The sequence below is a fragment of the Atractosteus spatula genome, chromosome 11 (genome assembly GCF_055471065.1).
Source record: "Atractosteus spatula isolate fAtrSpa1 chromosome 11, fAtrSpa1.hap1, whole genome shotgun sequence".
In the NCBI taxonomy this organism is placed as follows: Eukaryota; Metazoa; Chordata; class Actinopteri; order Semionotiformes; family Lepisosteidae; genus Atractosteus; species Atractosteus spatula.
Genome location: NC_142716.1, coordinates 13,467,040 through 13,483,531, shown reverse-complemented (window position 1 = coordinate 13,483,531; position 16,492 = coordinate 13,467,040). Strand labels below are relative to the sequence as shown.

At 37.5% G+C, this 16,492-nt stretch overlaps 1 protein-coding gene across 1 annotated transcript in view; it reads right to left on the bottom strand.

Annotated features, from left to right (window-relative positions):
• Nucleotides 1–200: 200 nt before the first annotated feature.
• The window catches only part of ddr2a (discoidin domain receptor tyrosine kinase 2a), a 32,132-nt gene continuing 15,840 nt past the window's right edge, over nucleotides 201–16,492 (bottom strand). The window contains exons 3-17 of the mRNA XM_088927783.1: nucleotides 14,231–14,333; nucleotides 13,567–13,798; nucleotides 12,804–12,951; nucleotides 12,007–12,112; nucleotides 11,187–11,370; nucleotides 10,769–11,012; nucleotides 10,111–10,182; nucleotides 9,830–9,966; nucleotides 9,343–9,556; nucleotides 8,631–8,857; nucleotides 7,169–7,296; nucleotides 5,526–5,723; nucleotides 4,915–5,149; nucleotides 3,779–3,928; nucleotides 201–3,538 (exon numbers count right to left, since the gene is read on the bottom strand). Of these exons, the coding sequence (XP_088783909.1) occupies nucleotides 3,407–3,538; nucleotides 3,779–3,928; nucleotides 4,915–5,149; nucleotides 5,526–5,723; nucleotides 7,169–7,296; nucleotides 8,631–8,857; nucleotides 9,343–9,556; nucleotides 9,830–9,966; nucleotides 10,111–10,182; nucleotides 10,769–11,012; nucleotides 11,187–11,370; nucleotides 12,007–12,112; nucleotides 12,804–12,951; nucleotides 13,567–13,798; nucleotides 14,231–14,333 (2,510 nt within the window). The 3' untranslated portion in view covers nucleotides 201–3,406. The remainder of the gene's footprint in view (nucleotides 3,539–3,778; nucleotides 3,929–4,914; nucleotides 5,150–5,525; nucleotides 5,724–7,168; nucleotides 7,297–8,630; nucleotides 8,858–9,342; nucleotides 9,557–9,829; nucleotides 9,967–10,110; nucleotides 10,183–10,768; nucleotides 11,013–11,186; nucleotides 11,371–12,006; nucleotides 12,113–12,803; nucleotides 12,952–13,566; nucleotides 13,799–14,230; nucleotides 14,334–16,492) is intronic.

Here is a 16,492-nt window from a genome sequence, read left to right as displayed (position 1 = left end):
TCTAATTTTTTCAGACTTTGCAGAAATGGCCTTAGAAATCCAGAATATTGGTGAGAACAATTTCTTAAAGTGGTAGTAAAGTGGTGATTTTTAGGAAATTAGGCCACATTTCAAAGATGGACCTCAAATAATTTGCCTTTTTCTTTTTTATACAGTTGGTAGGCAATTGAACACATATAACAATAAAATCCAACAACATGTGGCTTTTGGTATTTCATTTTATTTTTAAAAATGGCAAATTTGGATTGATACAAAATAAACCAAATTATGTATATTTTTAAGTAATGAAAAAGAGAAATCAACAGTGGAAACTAACATAAAGACCTTCAGAAAACACATATTCAACAATGGCATATTAATGCTCCTAATACCCACTGTACAGCGATACTCCATCAATACATACTGTAACCAACTGAAATCATATATTTTTGAAACAATGCATAAATAATCAATTTACATAAAAACAACAACCATATAATAGATAATTAGATAATAGATAAGACACAAAGGTGTCTATTTTACTAAAGGTAGTAATTTAATCTCTTAATGTTGCTCAAACACTGATATTTTAAACCTATTTCCTAATACACATCAATTCTAACATTTCTTTAGGCTCTTTTGTATGTATATTTTATTCCTCCAATTAGCAATAACATATTACATTATTCAAAAAGAAATGAAAAATGTAATTTAACATGAAACACATTAAGGATATCTCTACCGAGTAAATAAAAACTGATCTTGAATAACTGCAAAATAGGATTTGGGTGAACTTTGATAATTCAACATATTAAGTGCTGTATGCTGTGTGCACTTTTTAAGTGCATTATACAGTATATACACAGAAATTTACTGTGCATAGATGTTTAGGGCCACAGTTAATATTTAAAATATCTTTTATTAAAGAAAGTAATTTTTCCAGTGAACCTGAAACACTCTATAGCTTAAATGGTACTTTCCTTTTAAAGGGAGAAGGTGCACATACAGAAGGGTTAACTCTCACATTCACGTTCTCTTTTAGACTCTCTACAACGTTTGAGTTAATTTTCCACAATACTCATTGCAGTGTATTTTAACTTACATTTCCTCTTTCAACAAGTCCTGTTCCCTCAACCACAGCAAATCTTCAGACTGACAGTAATCAATGATGCTTTTCATGAAAGGATTGTTGAGTCTCATGTGCTGAGTGCTCTTTTTATTTCTAAGGGGAATATTTTGGATAGGAAACTTTAAAAAAGTGTTTTTTACACCAGTTGTGGGGTTTTATACAGAAACAAACCAGCAACTGTTTGGAAATACAAAGATTCTCATCCTTGGTTGAACACTTGTTAATATTACCTATAATTAGCATCAAGTAATGGTAACTTCAAGCTGCAGCATTTCAAAAGCAATGCTGGTAGCAGTGATTGAAATTAATCCATGACCTGTTTCCCCCAAACCAGGCTCTCCAGGGATATAGATAATCTCAACAGAAGAAATTTAAAGGAGTATCAGCAAACAGTCCATATCTTTATATATTTAAGAAATATACCCTCAGAAAGTCCAAACTATTTGCAAGATGAAATTTGTTAGAAGCAAAAAACTAATCTTTACACGATAGCTTGAAGAGCATGATTTTGGGAGAGCATGTCATATAATCAATGCGATTCACCATAATGGTGATAGAACACAATTTCATATGTGAAGAATACAATACAATTTGAACAATACTAGGAAGACATTAACAACATAAGATACAAACATACTTCTCATTTGCAGCATATTATTTACAGCTCACTACAAATATTGCAATGATGAACACTGTTTAATCAGACAAAAAGAAAATAAAAGAAAATTGAGATGTAAAAGAGTATATTATCCAGTCTAATTAAATGTACTTAACGTACTTTTAATATGACGTTCTTAAAATGAAAATGTCAAATTTCATACTACCAACATTGAAGACAACGGCTGTCAGGGCAGTATGCACTCTACTATAATTATAATATATTTTACAAAGAATACTGAATTCCAGTTCTGAAATTAAATAGCTTAAATGAAAGGCACTATAAGTATGCTATTGATACACCAATGTCAAAAGTCAGTAAAAGTTCCATCCTCATCACTTATGTCAACTTCAGCATAAAAAATATTTTCCAGTCACACACAGCTGCAATCTGTGCATAATTGATAATATGATCAGATTAGTGTTTGTTCAATTTGGACCCACAGGATGATGAGGTCAGAAAGGTAATTCTGAACAAATTAATGTCATATATACAAGTAAAAACACTATTTCCCTACTCTCACAACTTTCTCCCACAAAAATAACAACAGCTACAACTTTAAAACCTGAACTTTATGAGAAAAATACTTTCTGTACTGGTTCCATGGAATAATATGAGTATTTGGTACGATTGTATGAATATGCCAAATAAATATACTGCACACTAGAAACACAGAGCACAGTTACCCTTCAGGAAAATATGCTGTATATCTAAACTTTATGTTTACTCTTGAGGGGAATTATGTGGCAAAATACAAAAAAAGCAAAACATAAAATGAAAACCATAATACATATAAATATTTATATAATACATGTTGGTATTTGTGATTGCATTTAATATCTACTGTATATAAATACCTAAATACAGTATATGGTCACACACATAATTTTTAAAAAGCATTTCATACATCAGTGTCACCAGCATTTTGATTGCTTGGTCTCAGTCTGGAGAGAAACATGCATTTTGTTCATTTAAAAACTAAAAATATTAGCATTTGTTTACTTATTTTGTATGACCTATACTGTTAATTGTTTGGCTAAATTGCACTGTCACAAGTTTTACATTCAAGCAATTTTCTAAAATAACCAGAACGTGCTATTTTTAGATTAAAAGACTTTGCTTTATAGCTATTATAACTAGAAAAAAATGTCATTTTTTTAAAACAACATATTTCAATGATTGTGTGTAATGGTTAATAAGATTGGTTATAAATTTTGGGATAACATTATACTGTTTGGGAATGCTCTAAAATGGACTCTCTAAATGTCTTTACAATACACTTTATGGCTAAAACAAGTTTTAAAGTGAACAACACTTTAAAAATATAAAAAATAGTGCTCTGAGATTCTCTGCTACATATCTCTTTAGCTTTTTTCTTCAGTTGACAAGTAATTCTGAGTCATTTTACCTTGTTTGCTCTGTGAACCATCACAAAAGAGAGTGTGAAAGCTCAACAAAGAAATATTTACACAAATAAAACAACACTCACAAAATTACATATTTTTCGCCTTCAATCATCATTCTACAATGACCTCTTTCTCCATTCTTACACAAACAAATTAGGTCTCAATAAAATAATTCAGCCAGAGGGCTGCAACAAGTCCATTAGGTATCAAATGTCTCTATAAGTACAACGCTTCCTAAACTTGATTCTCTAGAAGTGTGCGATGGATTTCCTGAAATGACGGTCGATCCTTTGTGTCTCTCCTCCAGCAGCTTAGCATCAGCTTGTAGACAGAGTCTGGACAAATGTCAGGCTGGGGCAAATAGATCTGGGAATAGATTGGAGAACAGTACTTTTAAATAAAGATGATTTCTGAAGAAGCCTTTGGAAATTACTAAGATTTGTGATACGAGTGCTACTTAATATTATTTAAGAGACATTTTCATTACCATATCCATTGAATTTAAAAGAAAAATGAGAAACCGCAATTATTATAGTTCTAAAATGTATGCTTTATGACTGCACCATATTTCTCTGCAATCAAGGTGTTAGCTCTTTTCTTTTTTACCTGTCGTTTTTGGTCCCTGAAAAACTCCCCAGTGTTTTCAATGACTTGCTCATCTGACAGCTGGGAATAGGGCTGCTCCTTACAGAAGGTGAAGGTCTCCCAGAGTGTCACACCAAATGCCCATACATCACTGGCCGTGGTGAACTTACCCTAGGGAAATAAGCAAGGTACTTCCATATCTGCTAATTACTCCACTCTACATGAAAGTCCACAGAACCAAAGGGCTTATAAAGTAAATTGAGAAATTCAGACAGTTGCATTGTAAAATGGTAAGCAGTAATATTTGGTACACGTACAAAAAGAACCATGGGCAACAGACTCTCATGGACACACCAGAGGGCTTGTATACTGTATGTAGCGGAGCTAGTCTGGGCACGGTGACGTCATCGCCCTCCTTGCGTGTAGCAGGGACCTCAGCCACCTGGGCAGAGGGAGGTCTCCTTTAGCTCTTTCGGCTGGTTCCCTGTTGCGTTACCCGGGTTCGTGCCCAGGTGATGTGGGACAAACCGGCGGGGTGGAGCAGCGAGGGCACGAGTCCGTGTGGAACCACGACGGTCACACATACATCCTCTATTGGACACTGGTGATGTTACTGCCCTGTGGTGTATAATGGCATTGCCTGTAGGTTGTATGGTAGCATGTTCATCATCATATTAGTTATCTGTATATCAAATTTAATTACACACAGAATTTACGTTTTTTACAGATTTTACTATTGGAATTTGATGAAGACGCATCTTGTACAATTAATATCTGAGTGAGAGGTGTACTAAGAACAATTCAGAGAATGAGAAGATTTAAAACAAACTAGTTGGTAACACTGCCTGTAAGTGTTTTTGTTTTTTTTTATTGCGCCTTTGTGAAATGAGAAGGACATCCTCCTCACACAAAGAAGGAGTTAAAGATACCTGCGGCTCAGGAGGAGGAATGTGTAAATTCAACTAAACAAGGATGAAAGTAGCTGTATTCTACCTACTGTACATCGAAAGATATTCATATCAGCTGCCATGCCAAGAATAAAGGCTATGGTACATAGGACAAGAATAATTATGGAAAATGTATTCTGAAAAAAACATTGTTTTATAACCACATGGCTGAAGGGAGATACTGTATCGCAGGCTTGTGTCCTTTCTCACCAGCAGTATACTTTCCCATGACATCCATCGAATGGGTAAGACAGCTCGGCCTTGGATGCGGTAGTAGTCTCCACTGTATAGGTTCCTGCTCATCCCAAAGTCAGCGATCTTGATGGTGTAGTTCTTGCCTACAAGGCAGTTCCGGGTTGCTAGGTCACGATGAACAAAGTTGAGGGAGGAAAGGTACTTCATGCCTGAGGCAATCTGTGTGGCCATGTAATGCAGATTGCTATTGCTGAAATAAAAGAGAATAAGTGGAGTACAGGCTCTTTCCGACATTAGTATATGTATAAAATAATACTGCAGTTCTCTGGCAATAGTCGTTGGAAAATCTTTTTTTTTTCCCCAATTAATTCCAATTTAAAATTCCAATAATCATGACTGGATTACAATTAAATTGTGAGATCATGTATATTATTCAGCACCTTCTAAGTCCAAATCATTCCAGAACAATATAATTAGTTCATTTTTATTGTGTTTATTGATATCAAATGTTGTCCTGGAAAGTGAGGTGCTTTTGGCATTTCATTTGGTTTTCCATGTAAAATCACATTTGGAGCCAATGCAAGGTTTTGTTCACACTGTTGGCACATGATGAGCCAGAAGCTTACCTTACAGTTGCTGCATTGCTAACCAAAGCCAGCTCTCCTTCAGGCTCATGGCGTGATAAGAACTGATTCAGGTCCCCATTCTCCATGTACTCTGTGATCATGCAGAGCGGGTCGCTACAGATACATACTCCCAAAAGGCGGATAATGTTTGGGTCCTTCAATCGGGACATGATCTTAATTTCCTTCAGAAAATCATTTCTACAAAGAAAAAGAAAGCACTTGTAAGAACTGCTGTTTGTCCATGGTTCTGGGAGGTGAGCTAGGGCTCGGAGTTTCCACACCCCAAGAATCACTATTTTTTAATACAGCTATGTTAGCTGCCAAAAGATGGATGTTATTTAAATCCAATAATTCAGATCTAACTTTTTATGATTGGATGTATGAATAACGTTTATACTTCAGGATAAAATGACTTTTAAGTTGTAAAGCTCATCATGTAATTAGTTTAAATGTAATTGAATAGTTAGCTGAGTTTCACTCCTTGGACTCCTTAAGTAGTGCAGAAACCACATATATAAAGGTAAGATAAGAACACTTTATTAGCCATATAGAATTACTTGCATTAGGAATTCATCTTTTCGCATACCCCAGCTTGCTCTCCATGAGACAGACACACAGACAGGGAGAGAAGCTTGGGGTCAGAGCACAGGGTCAGCCATTTATACAGCACCCCTGGAGCAGTTGGGGTTAAGTGCCTTGCTCAGGGGCCCAACGGAGCAGGATTCCTCTGCCAGCCACAGGATTTGAACTGGCAACCTTCCAGCCACAGATGCAGATTCTTAGCCACAGCGCCACCCCTATAATTATACCTATAATTATTATAATTATATAATTAATTAATAATTATATAATTATTATAGGTATAATTATCAGTCATATATAATATGTGGAAAGTGTGACTTGCTGTAATTTGATTATTATCTCATAGACACCACCCAGTGCTAAGTGAAGCAGTGTCTTCTTCAAACATTCACTACTCCAAAAAAGCCTCTTGTCACAGTCACATTCAAATTTGTCTTGTGTTTCTAGGCGAATTCGTCACCACAACTGGCTGAAGTACAGAATGAATCCCGTTACACTTTTCCCCTCTAAATACGTCCGCCACAATTTACAACCTCAGAAACTGAGATTTGATTGCTGTTTGTCAAGCACATCCCAGCCTTTAGTCATGCAACAGCTATACCAAAAGGCCAGCCCTCTGTTACAGGAGAATTGAATGCTATCAAATTTTGAGTGGCAATAATGTCACTATAATAGGCTCAAGTACTGAATGACCAGTGTTAAACATTCTGTGTCTATATATTCTGTTGACTTTTAAGTCAGTCATAGATGAACATAACTGCAAAGACTGTGTTTTTCACACAATGTACATGATGCACATGAAAATCTGAATAAAAACATTTTCATAGCATTCTATCTTATTTATCAAAAGGAGGACCAAGGCAGTTGTCATGAATATTTTTACAATGCTGAATAATATGGAACAATATACAGCTGAAAGTAGGTTTATTTTTAATTTAATTAAACTTTGATACAAATGTACTTTTTTGCACTATAGGAAACAATACTGCATAACAGTTGATTTTCTTAAAGGTAAATCATGTAAATATTTTAAAGTGCACAAAAATAATGAATGCCTTCACCTTGCATTCTTGTTGGCATCTGCTCTTAGCATTTTTACTGCCACAAGAACTGGTTGGTTGGCAGTATTGTCATAAGAAAAATCCTTATCCATGAACTCCTGCATGTCCTCAGCTTCACATAGGTGCACCTGGGGTGGAATGAAACATTCAAAAGGTTAAGAGAAACATAAAGCCTGGGTTATTCAAAACTCTAACCAAGTGACAATTGCTGATTAAAAACTCAATACCTATCTGTGGATCTACAGTAAGTATATTTGTTAAAAGGAGCTCAGTAACGCATAGAATTCTGAGGTAATTTGAAGCAAAAAAACAATATTTACTGCTACACCAATGTCATAGAGCAACGTGTTTGGTGTCATTACTGTCAAAGGATGACATTTTTTGCTTTCAAGTCCTCATGTTCCTGTTGTTCATAGTAGTAATTATTTTCTTCTGGCACCCCCATGAGTTTCTGTTGTTGTGTTTAGTAAGCAGTCATGCAGTAATGCCTCTGCCTCATAGGTACCTACGGGATATGTCTGCACAAGTATATTTGACATTTTTTAAATTTGCAAAGGTTTATTACTAAAATTAATATTAGAAGGCAAATGTCTGTCTCAGTGGGTAAACTGGATCAGCCCTTACACCTTCTGCTTACTCTAACATCAACAAACAAGCTCTTCGCTAGAATGAAGCCAATGCTAGCAGAGACAAACTACTGTCTGACTCATCTACTCATACAATGGCTGTGGAGATACACAGGTCTGTATGGACATGACTGAAATTTCAGCTTCGGAAAAGGTGACTAGTATCCTCAGACACAAGGGGGCGACATTGTAAGTCTAATCATAATAAGTAAAAGATGATAAAGAGTGTTTCCTTTTTCCTGCTGTGGAAAAAGAGATGTCTTCTCAGACAACTTAAACAGAAACATTGAAAAGCTCAGTGTGTTTCATCCATCAATACGAAACTTAGTCCGCTCCCTGTTATAATAATACAAACAAACAAAAAGCCTATTACTGACATCATAATCCAGAATGTCTATTTTTACTCACCGTTATTAGTCTACAGAACTCATGGATTTGTTCATTTGTTTACATAACCCAAACATTAGATGATAACAGAAGCTGCTAAATTTGCAATTATAGCAGCAATAATTTCTTGGATAAAATTTTATTAAGTAGTGATACGATGGGGCAGTGGGATACAGGTGTGTCACCATTTTATTAACGTTTCATCCAATTTTCATTACTGGCTTATAAAAACATTTAAATTTAGTTCACAGTGGCAGCAGTGCCGATCAAAGGCAGCTGTATTAATTTATATGCACTGTACATAAATAGCAGCTTATACATATTCACTAAATGAATGAAATGAGACATATTGCCTCTGACACTAGTGCAGTGGGTATTCTGTTCATGTTAATGAGCTCTGGCTTCTGTTTACAAACCAACATTGCACTAGTGTTTATTATGACGCTGACCTCTCCGAACTGCCCTTCTCCGAGTTTCTCTTTGAAAGTGAGCCGTTTGCGGGGAAACTCCTCCACAGCCACATCCTTGCCGGACAGCAGGTCCATAGTGACTGCTGGAACAGCGTAGGTGTTGCTCCCAGTGACTCCCTGCAGGTTTACAATGTCGGCCTCCGCATAATGAGGGACTCCTTCCTGAGCACAGGCCTGAGAGGATTTCGCTGCCCCACTGGTGCCTGCTGGGACATGCGAACAAAGACGGCGTCACACCCTGATTCACGGATTATAAGGCCATGCCATAACCTTGAGTCTCCCATAAGGCTCTGATGAATTTCATTTCAGTAGTTTTAACATGTTTATTTTTCTATGTCTTTGCCCCGCTTAGAAATGTGCCAACTCGCACATTTTCTTCCTGCCTAAATGAGATTACCTCAGCTGCCAAGGCAAGTCAAGGGCATCTCAGCTTCAAGGTGTCTACTGCCTCAGTAGGGCTTTCAGCATTCAAATAAAAGAAGTCCAGGAACTGTTCTCCCATAATTTGAAATACCAAGTTATTATTCTAACTCATGCAAAGGCTTTAGGAAAACAGTATCTTTATTGTGTCTTGTTTGGTGCACTGCCTGCCTCAGATTTTGAAACAAGATGCTACTTCATCTGGTTGTTTCTTTCATTTGCTTCTTCATCCAGTTTTATGAGTATTTTGTCTGCTCTGCTATGGACTTACCAGCTTCCTCCATTGACTGAGAGAACTCAGGAAGCTTTCTGATGAGACGGGAGGGCTCCTGGTAGTCAGGCCCCAGAGGGAATATTCTCTCATATGTGGAGTTGGATTCTTGTTCACTGGGCGGTGAGGAGTGGTTGTTGTTGTTATAGGTGAAGGTTTCACTCTGTATTGACAGACTAGCAGTTAGTTCATCATCCAGCATCCGGCGAGAAGCCTAGAAAAAGGACGCTGAGTGAAGAAGACAAACTTACGAGCACTCTGAATAACAACTTCCTACTTCTCTAGAGGTGTAGTAGGGTCAGCTTCTAGGGACAAAGGGACCAAATGCACACTCTAAGCAAACATTTCCACAGGTGTCATCTTTATAAATATGGCACGCTGTAGATTAAATCTAAATGCTAGCTGTTGTTTCCCTCCTCCTCCTTTATTGCACTGACTTCAATGCCTGCCATAATACTTTGCTCCCCACACACTGATATTTCCTTACCTTCTCCAGCATCTTCTGCCAGACCTGTCGCCACAAGATGATGACAATAATGGCCACCAGGATAAAGATGATAGCCACCAAACAGCCGATCAGAATACGCGTGTTACTGTCATCGACTTTGTGAGTTGGGTCATCCCCTTAGGAAAAAAAACAACATGGAACTTCAACCTGAATGAAGCTACAGTGTGTATTGTTGTACAAAGTAAGAAGGAACACATACCCTCTTTAAAATGTGAGGAAACTATCAAGATCCAAAGACTTCAATACTAAATGCTCTTTACCTGGCTGAGTGCTGGTTGGTGTCCCTGGGAGAGTGTTTGGTGGTGCTAATGTTGTGTTATAAACTGCAGTGTCTGATAAAACAAAGAAAGGGTTAGTTTATAAATGATCAGCTGTCGATTCTGGGTTTAAATACTTCAACAATCGTTATATATTTTTAGTAATATAATTGGAAACATCCATCCATTTTCTAACCGCTTCTTCCAATTCAAAGTCACTCATGAGAGCTGGAGTCTAATTTGGCAAGCAAGGGGTGCACCCTGGGCAGGGTACACCCTGGGCAGGATGCCCAGTCTATCATGGGGCAGACAGACACAAACGCACACACTCACAACTGGGCCAATTTTTCCAGAAGCCAATTAACCTACCAGTATGTTTTTGGACTGTGGGAGGAAACCGGAGTACTCAGAGAAAACCCACACAAACACATGGAGAACATACAGAGTCCACACAGCTAGCTACTCAGGTCCAGAATTGAACCTAGGGCCCCAGCACTGCAGTGAGACAGCTACAGTATGCTAACCACCCTAAATGAAAACAGTTAAACATACTGTAGAAAATGATACATATATGATAATTGTAAATGACTGGCAGGCTGTTCTTTTTATAAAATTAGCAGATGATTCTTCGATTATTGATTTAAGGTTCCAGATGCCTTACCTGACTGGAATGTAATTTCACTGAACATCATCCAGACATCAGCAAAGTAGTACTGGCACTTGATGGCACTGGCCATGTGATTCTGAAGAGACACGGTGACAAAACGGGCACTGGGGTTGACGTCGTCCACCACAGGGTTGAAGGAAAGGGGATTGGGCTCCCAGTCATTGGTGTCTGAGCGAAAATAACAGTCCACTCGCTTGAACGTCTTCACCCTTTTCACAAACATGTTGTTACAGTGAACCTACAAAAATACAACAGAGAAACAGTTCTTTGTAAACATGTACTGTTCTTGTTCTATACTGTATATCGTAACATCATAAAAAAAGTAGCAGACTAAAAAACTTTTTTTGCAAGCCAGAGCCCTATTCCCCACCAATAAAAAGAATGTGGCAGTAAATTCGAGGCAATTTAGCACCTTCATGGTTGTGAAATTGCGTATTCGATCAAACTCGAACATTATTTCCACGTAATTACTGGGGAAGCTCTCGTTTGTCCAGCCCACATAGTCATAGCCAGGCCAGACGTTGTAGATGTGGCTCTGAGTGAAGTCATCCAGGCCACACATGCCATCAGTCAGTTGGCCAAGGCCTTCTGTCATACTGAGAGAAAGACAAAACTGATTTACTAGGAGACCTATTGAGATGAAGGTACTCATTTACAAAGGCATTCAAAAATGAAAAAAACAAACAAACATTCCTATATATGAGTAAAATCTCAGTCGTTTGCAAAAAGAACAGATATAAATACACTGAAATGCACACACGAAAGTATCATAATATATAAGAACAGGCAGATAAAAGTTAAATTTCAAACATTTGAATTATTAACAGAAGGAATGCTTTATTACCACTGTGCTTACATTAACTCACTTTACAGTTCTATTTGAATGTGATCCTTTTTTCCTGTGAGCTCCTTACAAGCACAGGCTGAAATACAAACCTCATGGAATATATTTTAGTCAAGTCAGCTCATGAGAGATTACAACAGCTTTTCACACATAGCGAATAATTATTGGAAAGCATTAAAGTTTCTAAAGACATTTAACTTGCCAATCCACTCATTCCTTTAAATTCAAAGGCTTATTCTGCTTTATGCATATTAACTGTCTTGTTAATTATTTAGATCTATACCTCCAATTTAAATGTTTTTATAAGCCAGTAATGACAACCCAACAATTAACAATTTTCATCATACCAAAGAAAATTGGATGAAACGTTAATAAAATGGTGACACACCTGTATCCCACTGCCCCATCGTAAACTGAGTCATTTAGGTAGGTGAGTTGATTTCCTTGTGAGATCATCTGTTGTCCTGCTGGCACATTGTAAGACACCAGGCCATCTGTGCAAAAGTATAAATCATGACAGTATTGTAAGAAAAACTGAACTTCAGGTAAAAGTAAGATAAATGTGTGAGTGCCAAGATATTGTGAATGAAATTCCTGAATGGGGACAGCCCAAGTTGTAAGCAACTACTAAAAAGCAGAAAAAAAGAAATGTACTATTTAAAAAATATCTAGTTTCAATAACTGAATGACAGAGGAATTTGTGCCATTTTTGTCTGCAGAGCAGGATGGTCTAAAGTACTCATTTATCTTGTGCAAAGAGCAGCAGTGCCAGAGCCAGAGTGATTTATATCTCAGTTACAATAACACAGTACAACATAACGGAAATTGATTTATCTTTTACTCTAATTCCCTGTTAAAGGTTTAGTATTTTTTTATATCTTTCATTTGCTTAATCCTGTCTTCTGTAACTATGATGCACACAGTCTGCTTGCAATTCGGCAACGTTGCTTTGGGAATATTTCCATAAGGAAATTCTCTTTACATCAATTTAGAAAAAACTGTGCATCCTTCTGCCTAAAAATAAAAATACTGCTTACATAATCTTTACTTGTTTCTTTTCTAGAAACAAATGCAAATTACAGACATTACGGGGTTAGGAGCAAAGGGTACAAACATGGTAAATTTCCCTTTCTTGGGGGAAAGTTTAACCCAAAACTTTCCGATAAAAGAGAAGTCTTATCTCACCTAACCATTCACATCCGTAGAGTTCCACCCTCATACACACATTCATTGAGTGATCCATCACGGGCATGAATCGCACAAATCTTGCAATGATGGGAGGCTCCAGGTCCTTCAGCACAATATCATAGGCATTTTTATTTCCTTCAATTATCTGGAAAAGTAATGAAATAAAACAAAAGAATGAGATTAGTGACACTAGTGAGTGTTTCTGTTACCTGTTGAATGTCAAGACTTCCAGATATGAAGAGAGTAGAGCTTCCTTCGCGTCCTGCTATAAATGAAATATTTAACTTTAAAAAAGAATGTATACTGTACTTTAAAGAATGTAAAACTGGGTGCAATGCATCTTTGGGAAAGGAAGCAGCAATCTCACATTCTGTTGCAAACTGTATCTTTTCAAAAGTGATTGACATAGAGCATATGGAGGCATATTGCTGCCTCTGTGATTCAATAGTCCATGATGGCCAGGTAATAATAATAATAATAATAATAATAATAATGTCTTTAATAGTGGCTTCTCAAAGCACTTTACAGAACAACAACAAAACAAAAATATACACAAAATATATGTATTGAATATACACATTAAGAGGAGATAGTAGAAGTGGGGATGGAACACAGTAAGAGCAAAGGGGCACACAGAACCTGTTAAATAAGAGCCTTTCTAGAAAAGAAGGTTTTGAGTGGGTAGAGAGGTAAGACAGTGGACGGTCATATTGAGGATTGAACCCTTGGCGTTACGGTTGCTGTGCATTCACACACTCACCTGTTTTCCATGCCGATTCCTCCAGGAGATCCAACGGCTCCCATCCCGACTGTACTTGATCTTGTACATCTGGGCAAATTCGTTACCCATGCCACCAGCGTGCCGCCCCTGTGTTCCCACCAAGGTTATAAAATGCAGAGACCGCAGATCAATCTGGAGGAACTCCTTTAGGTTTTCTGGATCCACTGGGATCTCAGGACACCAAGCTCCATCTCCCTCTTCAAATTCCAGTCTGATGGGAAAAGCAGGAATACAGATTTTCTGACCTTAACGGGTCCGTATAAACCTAAATGTCTTCTGGCTTGAATAGGTCAATGTATGAGTTGCCACTATTGTGCATTACAAATGTTTACTTAGTTGAATTAATCAATGTGAACTTTTGGTTATAAGGCACGCCAAAATTTCACATTAATTAATTACTGAAGAAAACATTAAATTTTTTTTACGAATCAGAAATTGAATAAAGGCACCTGGGAAATTAAATTAACTTGCTTACTGTTGTGGTTTAACTGTTATGATTTCTAAATATAAGACACACACAAACCTCACACGTAGAGATTTACATTTAGAATGACTTATATGTTATTCTCTAGAAAGAAAGATGTGCAAGTCATATAACAAATGTTGGTAAGATGGTTCTTCACCACAGGCAATTAACACATACCTGCCATATCTAGCCGCTGTAGATTCTGACCACTGACTAGATGCTGAGATGTCTTCATCTTGAATCTGCCCACCAGACATTCCAAGAGGGTAACGACACACACCTAAAATATCAATGCTTCATTAAAGCAAAACTAACGGCTCTGGCAACAGAATGTTCACTTTAAAAATAAATGCTCTTCTGGCCAGAAAATATCATTTGGAAACAGTTTCTCTTTGTAATCCATAACCAATTTTCTTGACTTCTGTTGCATTTACTTAACAAAAATGGGGTGGATGTTTATTTAAACTGTTACAGGATTTTGTGATATATTTGTTTAAACCAACTAAGTTTAGGATACCCAAGGCACCACTATACACTTGAGGGGTCTATTTATAAGCAGCATATGTTCTTTAAAACAAAAGTGATTTTATTATGCTTCTATTCTTTTGCAAGAAGTGTATACCACACTTTTAAATGCGCGGCTTCTGGAGGAAATCTAAGATGATCTGCTCTCTCTTAGAAATGTGGTTATTTCAATGAAATTAAACCAATGGATTATTTCAGTTGTGCTGCCAGTGAAAACAACACTTGAGGTATAAGACATAGTTGTTGGCTATTAAATATTGGTTAAAAAATACAGTTTCATGTGTGGTCTCTGAGCCTTCAATGTATTTCATGTCTTAATAAAATAAAGAGTTTTTTTTAGACATAGACTCAATGTAATACTGCAGCTAAAAAAACACAAAGATGACCATAATATGATATTAGGATTGGAACAGCAGGGCTCTTTGATAGTCCTCTGAATTTCAATGATAGTAAATATAGTGGAACGAGTTGTTAGAAAAGCACTGTGAAATTTCCTTTTCTATTTTTTTATATTTTTGTTTTATTTCTTTTCATTCTTAAGAAGCTTGATTTATTAAACTTCTATTCATGAGATAGCTCAAATCATATAATAAAAGTTCAGGTGGGTAGCTGCGTCAGCATGCGTAGGCTGCAAAGGAACAAGTAATAGGTTTATTCCATGCTGAAAAAAAGAAGAAAGAGAACACAACGTTTCGGCCGTGGAGCCTTCTTCAGGTGTGAGAGAGACAGGGCAGTAGGCAAAGGTAAAGTAGCGGGAGAACAAAGGTTGGGAGGGAGGAGGAGTGAGAGGCGGGAGCAGGGGACAGAAAGAGAGGCCAATCAAGAGCTGTGAAGTCAGAATGGGTGCAGAGAGGTGTGAAATGAAACTTCCAATGAATGGAGAAAATTTAAAAGAACATTAGTCTGTCGTTAAGGGAAGGGAGAAGGTGTGATCCTAGCTGCAGAATAATTTTAGTTTCGGAGGTCTTCAGCATTCCGTCTCTTCACAGCTATCTGTTCCAAGACCAGGCTTTCTAACCACCTTCTATTCCTTTACAGATGTCGTCGACATAATATCATCCCTAAAGGATTTTGCCTTAAATTTAATACCTTTTCTTTTGACTCTGATACCACCCAGAGTAACACTCAGAGACTTCTAAAACAATTTTCTAGGAAACTAATGCTCTCTACCATTTTCTCCCTCAAAAAACAGATTATCCTTTCCGACAACAACATCAAAGAGGCTAAGGAATTTCTACGGCTTACAGCTCCACATCATCTTCCCTTCATAACTAACCTCATTAGATCTCTCAACTCTAAACTCTACCAGTTTCTCACTACAGAGAAGGACAAAAAACTCAGTCATCTTCTACAGAAGAAAACCATCAACACCCCGAACACCCTCACCAACCCTAACCTTGTTGTCACCATACCTTCTGACCTTTCCCTTTCACAGGATGAGCGATCCCTCCTCAGCAAAGGGCTCAGTTTTGTACCAGTTCCCAGGAAGCTGGACATCCCCCAGACCAATGTCGACCTTAACCGCTTTTACCGCAGGATCCGTCTCAGAGCACATTTTGCCGACAATTCCTCTTCACAGGCAGCTGATAACAACCCGGTTATTGATGTCATTAACAACATTAATCCCAAACAGAGCTGTTGGACTCCCTCCTCTGGCCGTTTTCCACCAGTTGATTATTTCATCAACCAATGCACTAATCAAGCTCCCAAGGCACTCTCTATACCCAGTAAACATAGGTCTAACCTCACCCAAGGAGAAAATCAGGCGCTCCAGTCTCTCCGCAACAGGGATGATATCGTCATCAAACCAGCGGACAAAGGAGGCGCTGTTGTGGTGTGGCGTAAGGATCTATACATCTCTGAAGCCTCTAGACAACTAACTGACACTTCTGCCTACCTCCCTCTCCAACAGGA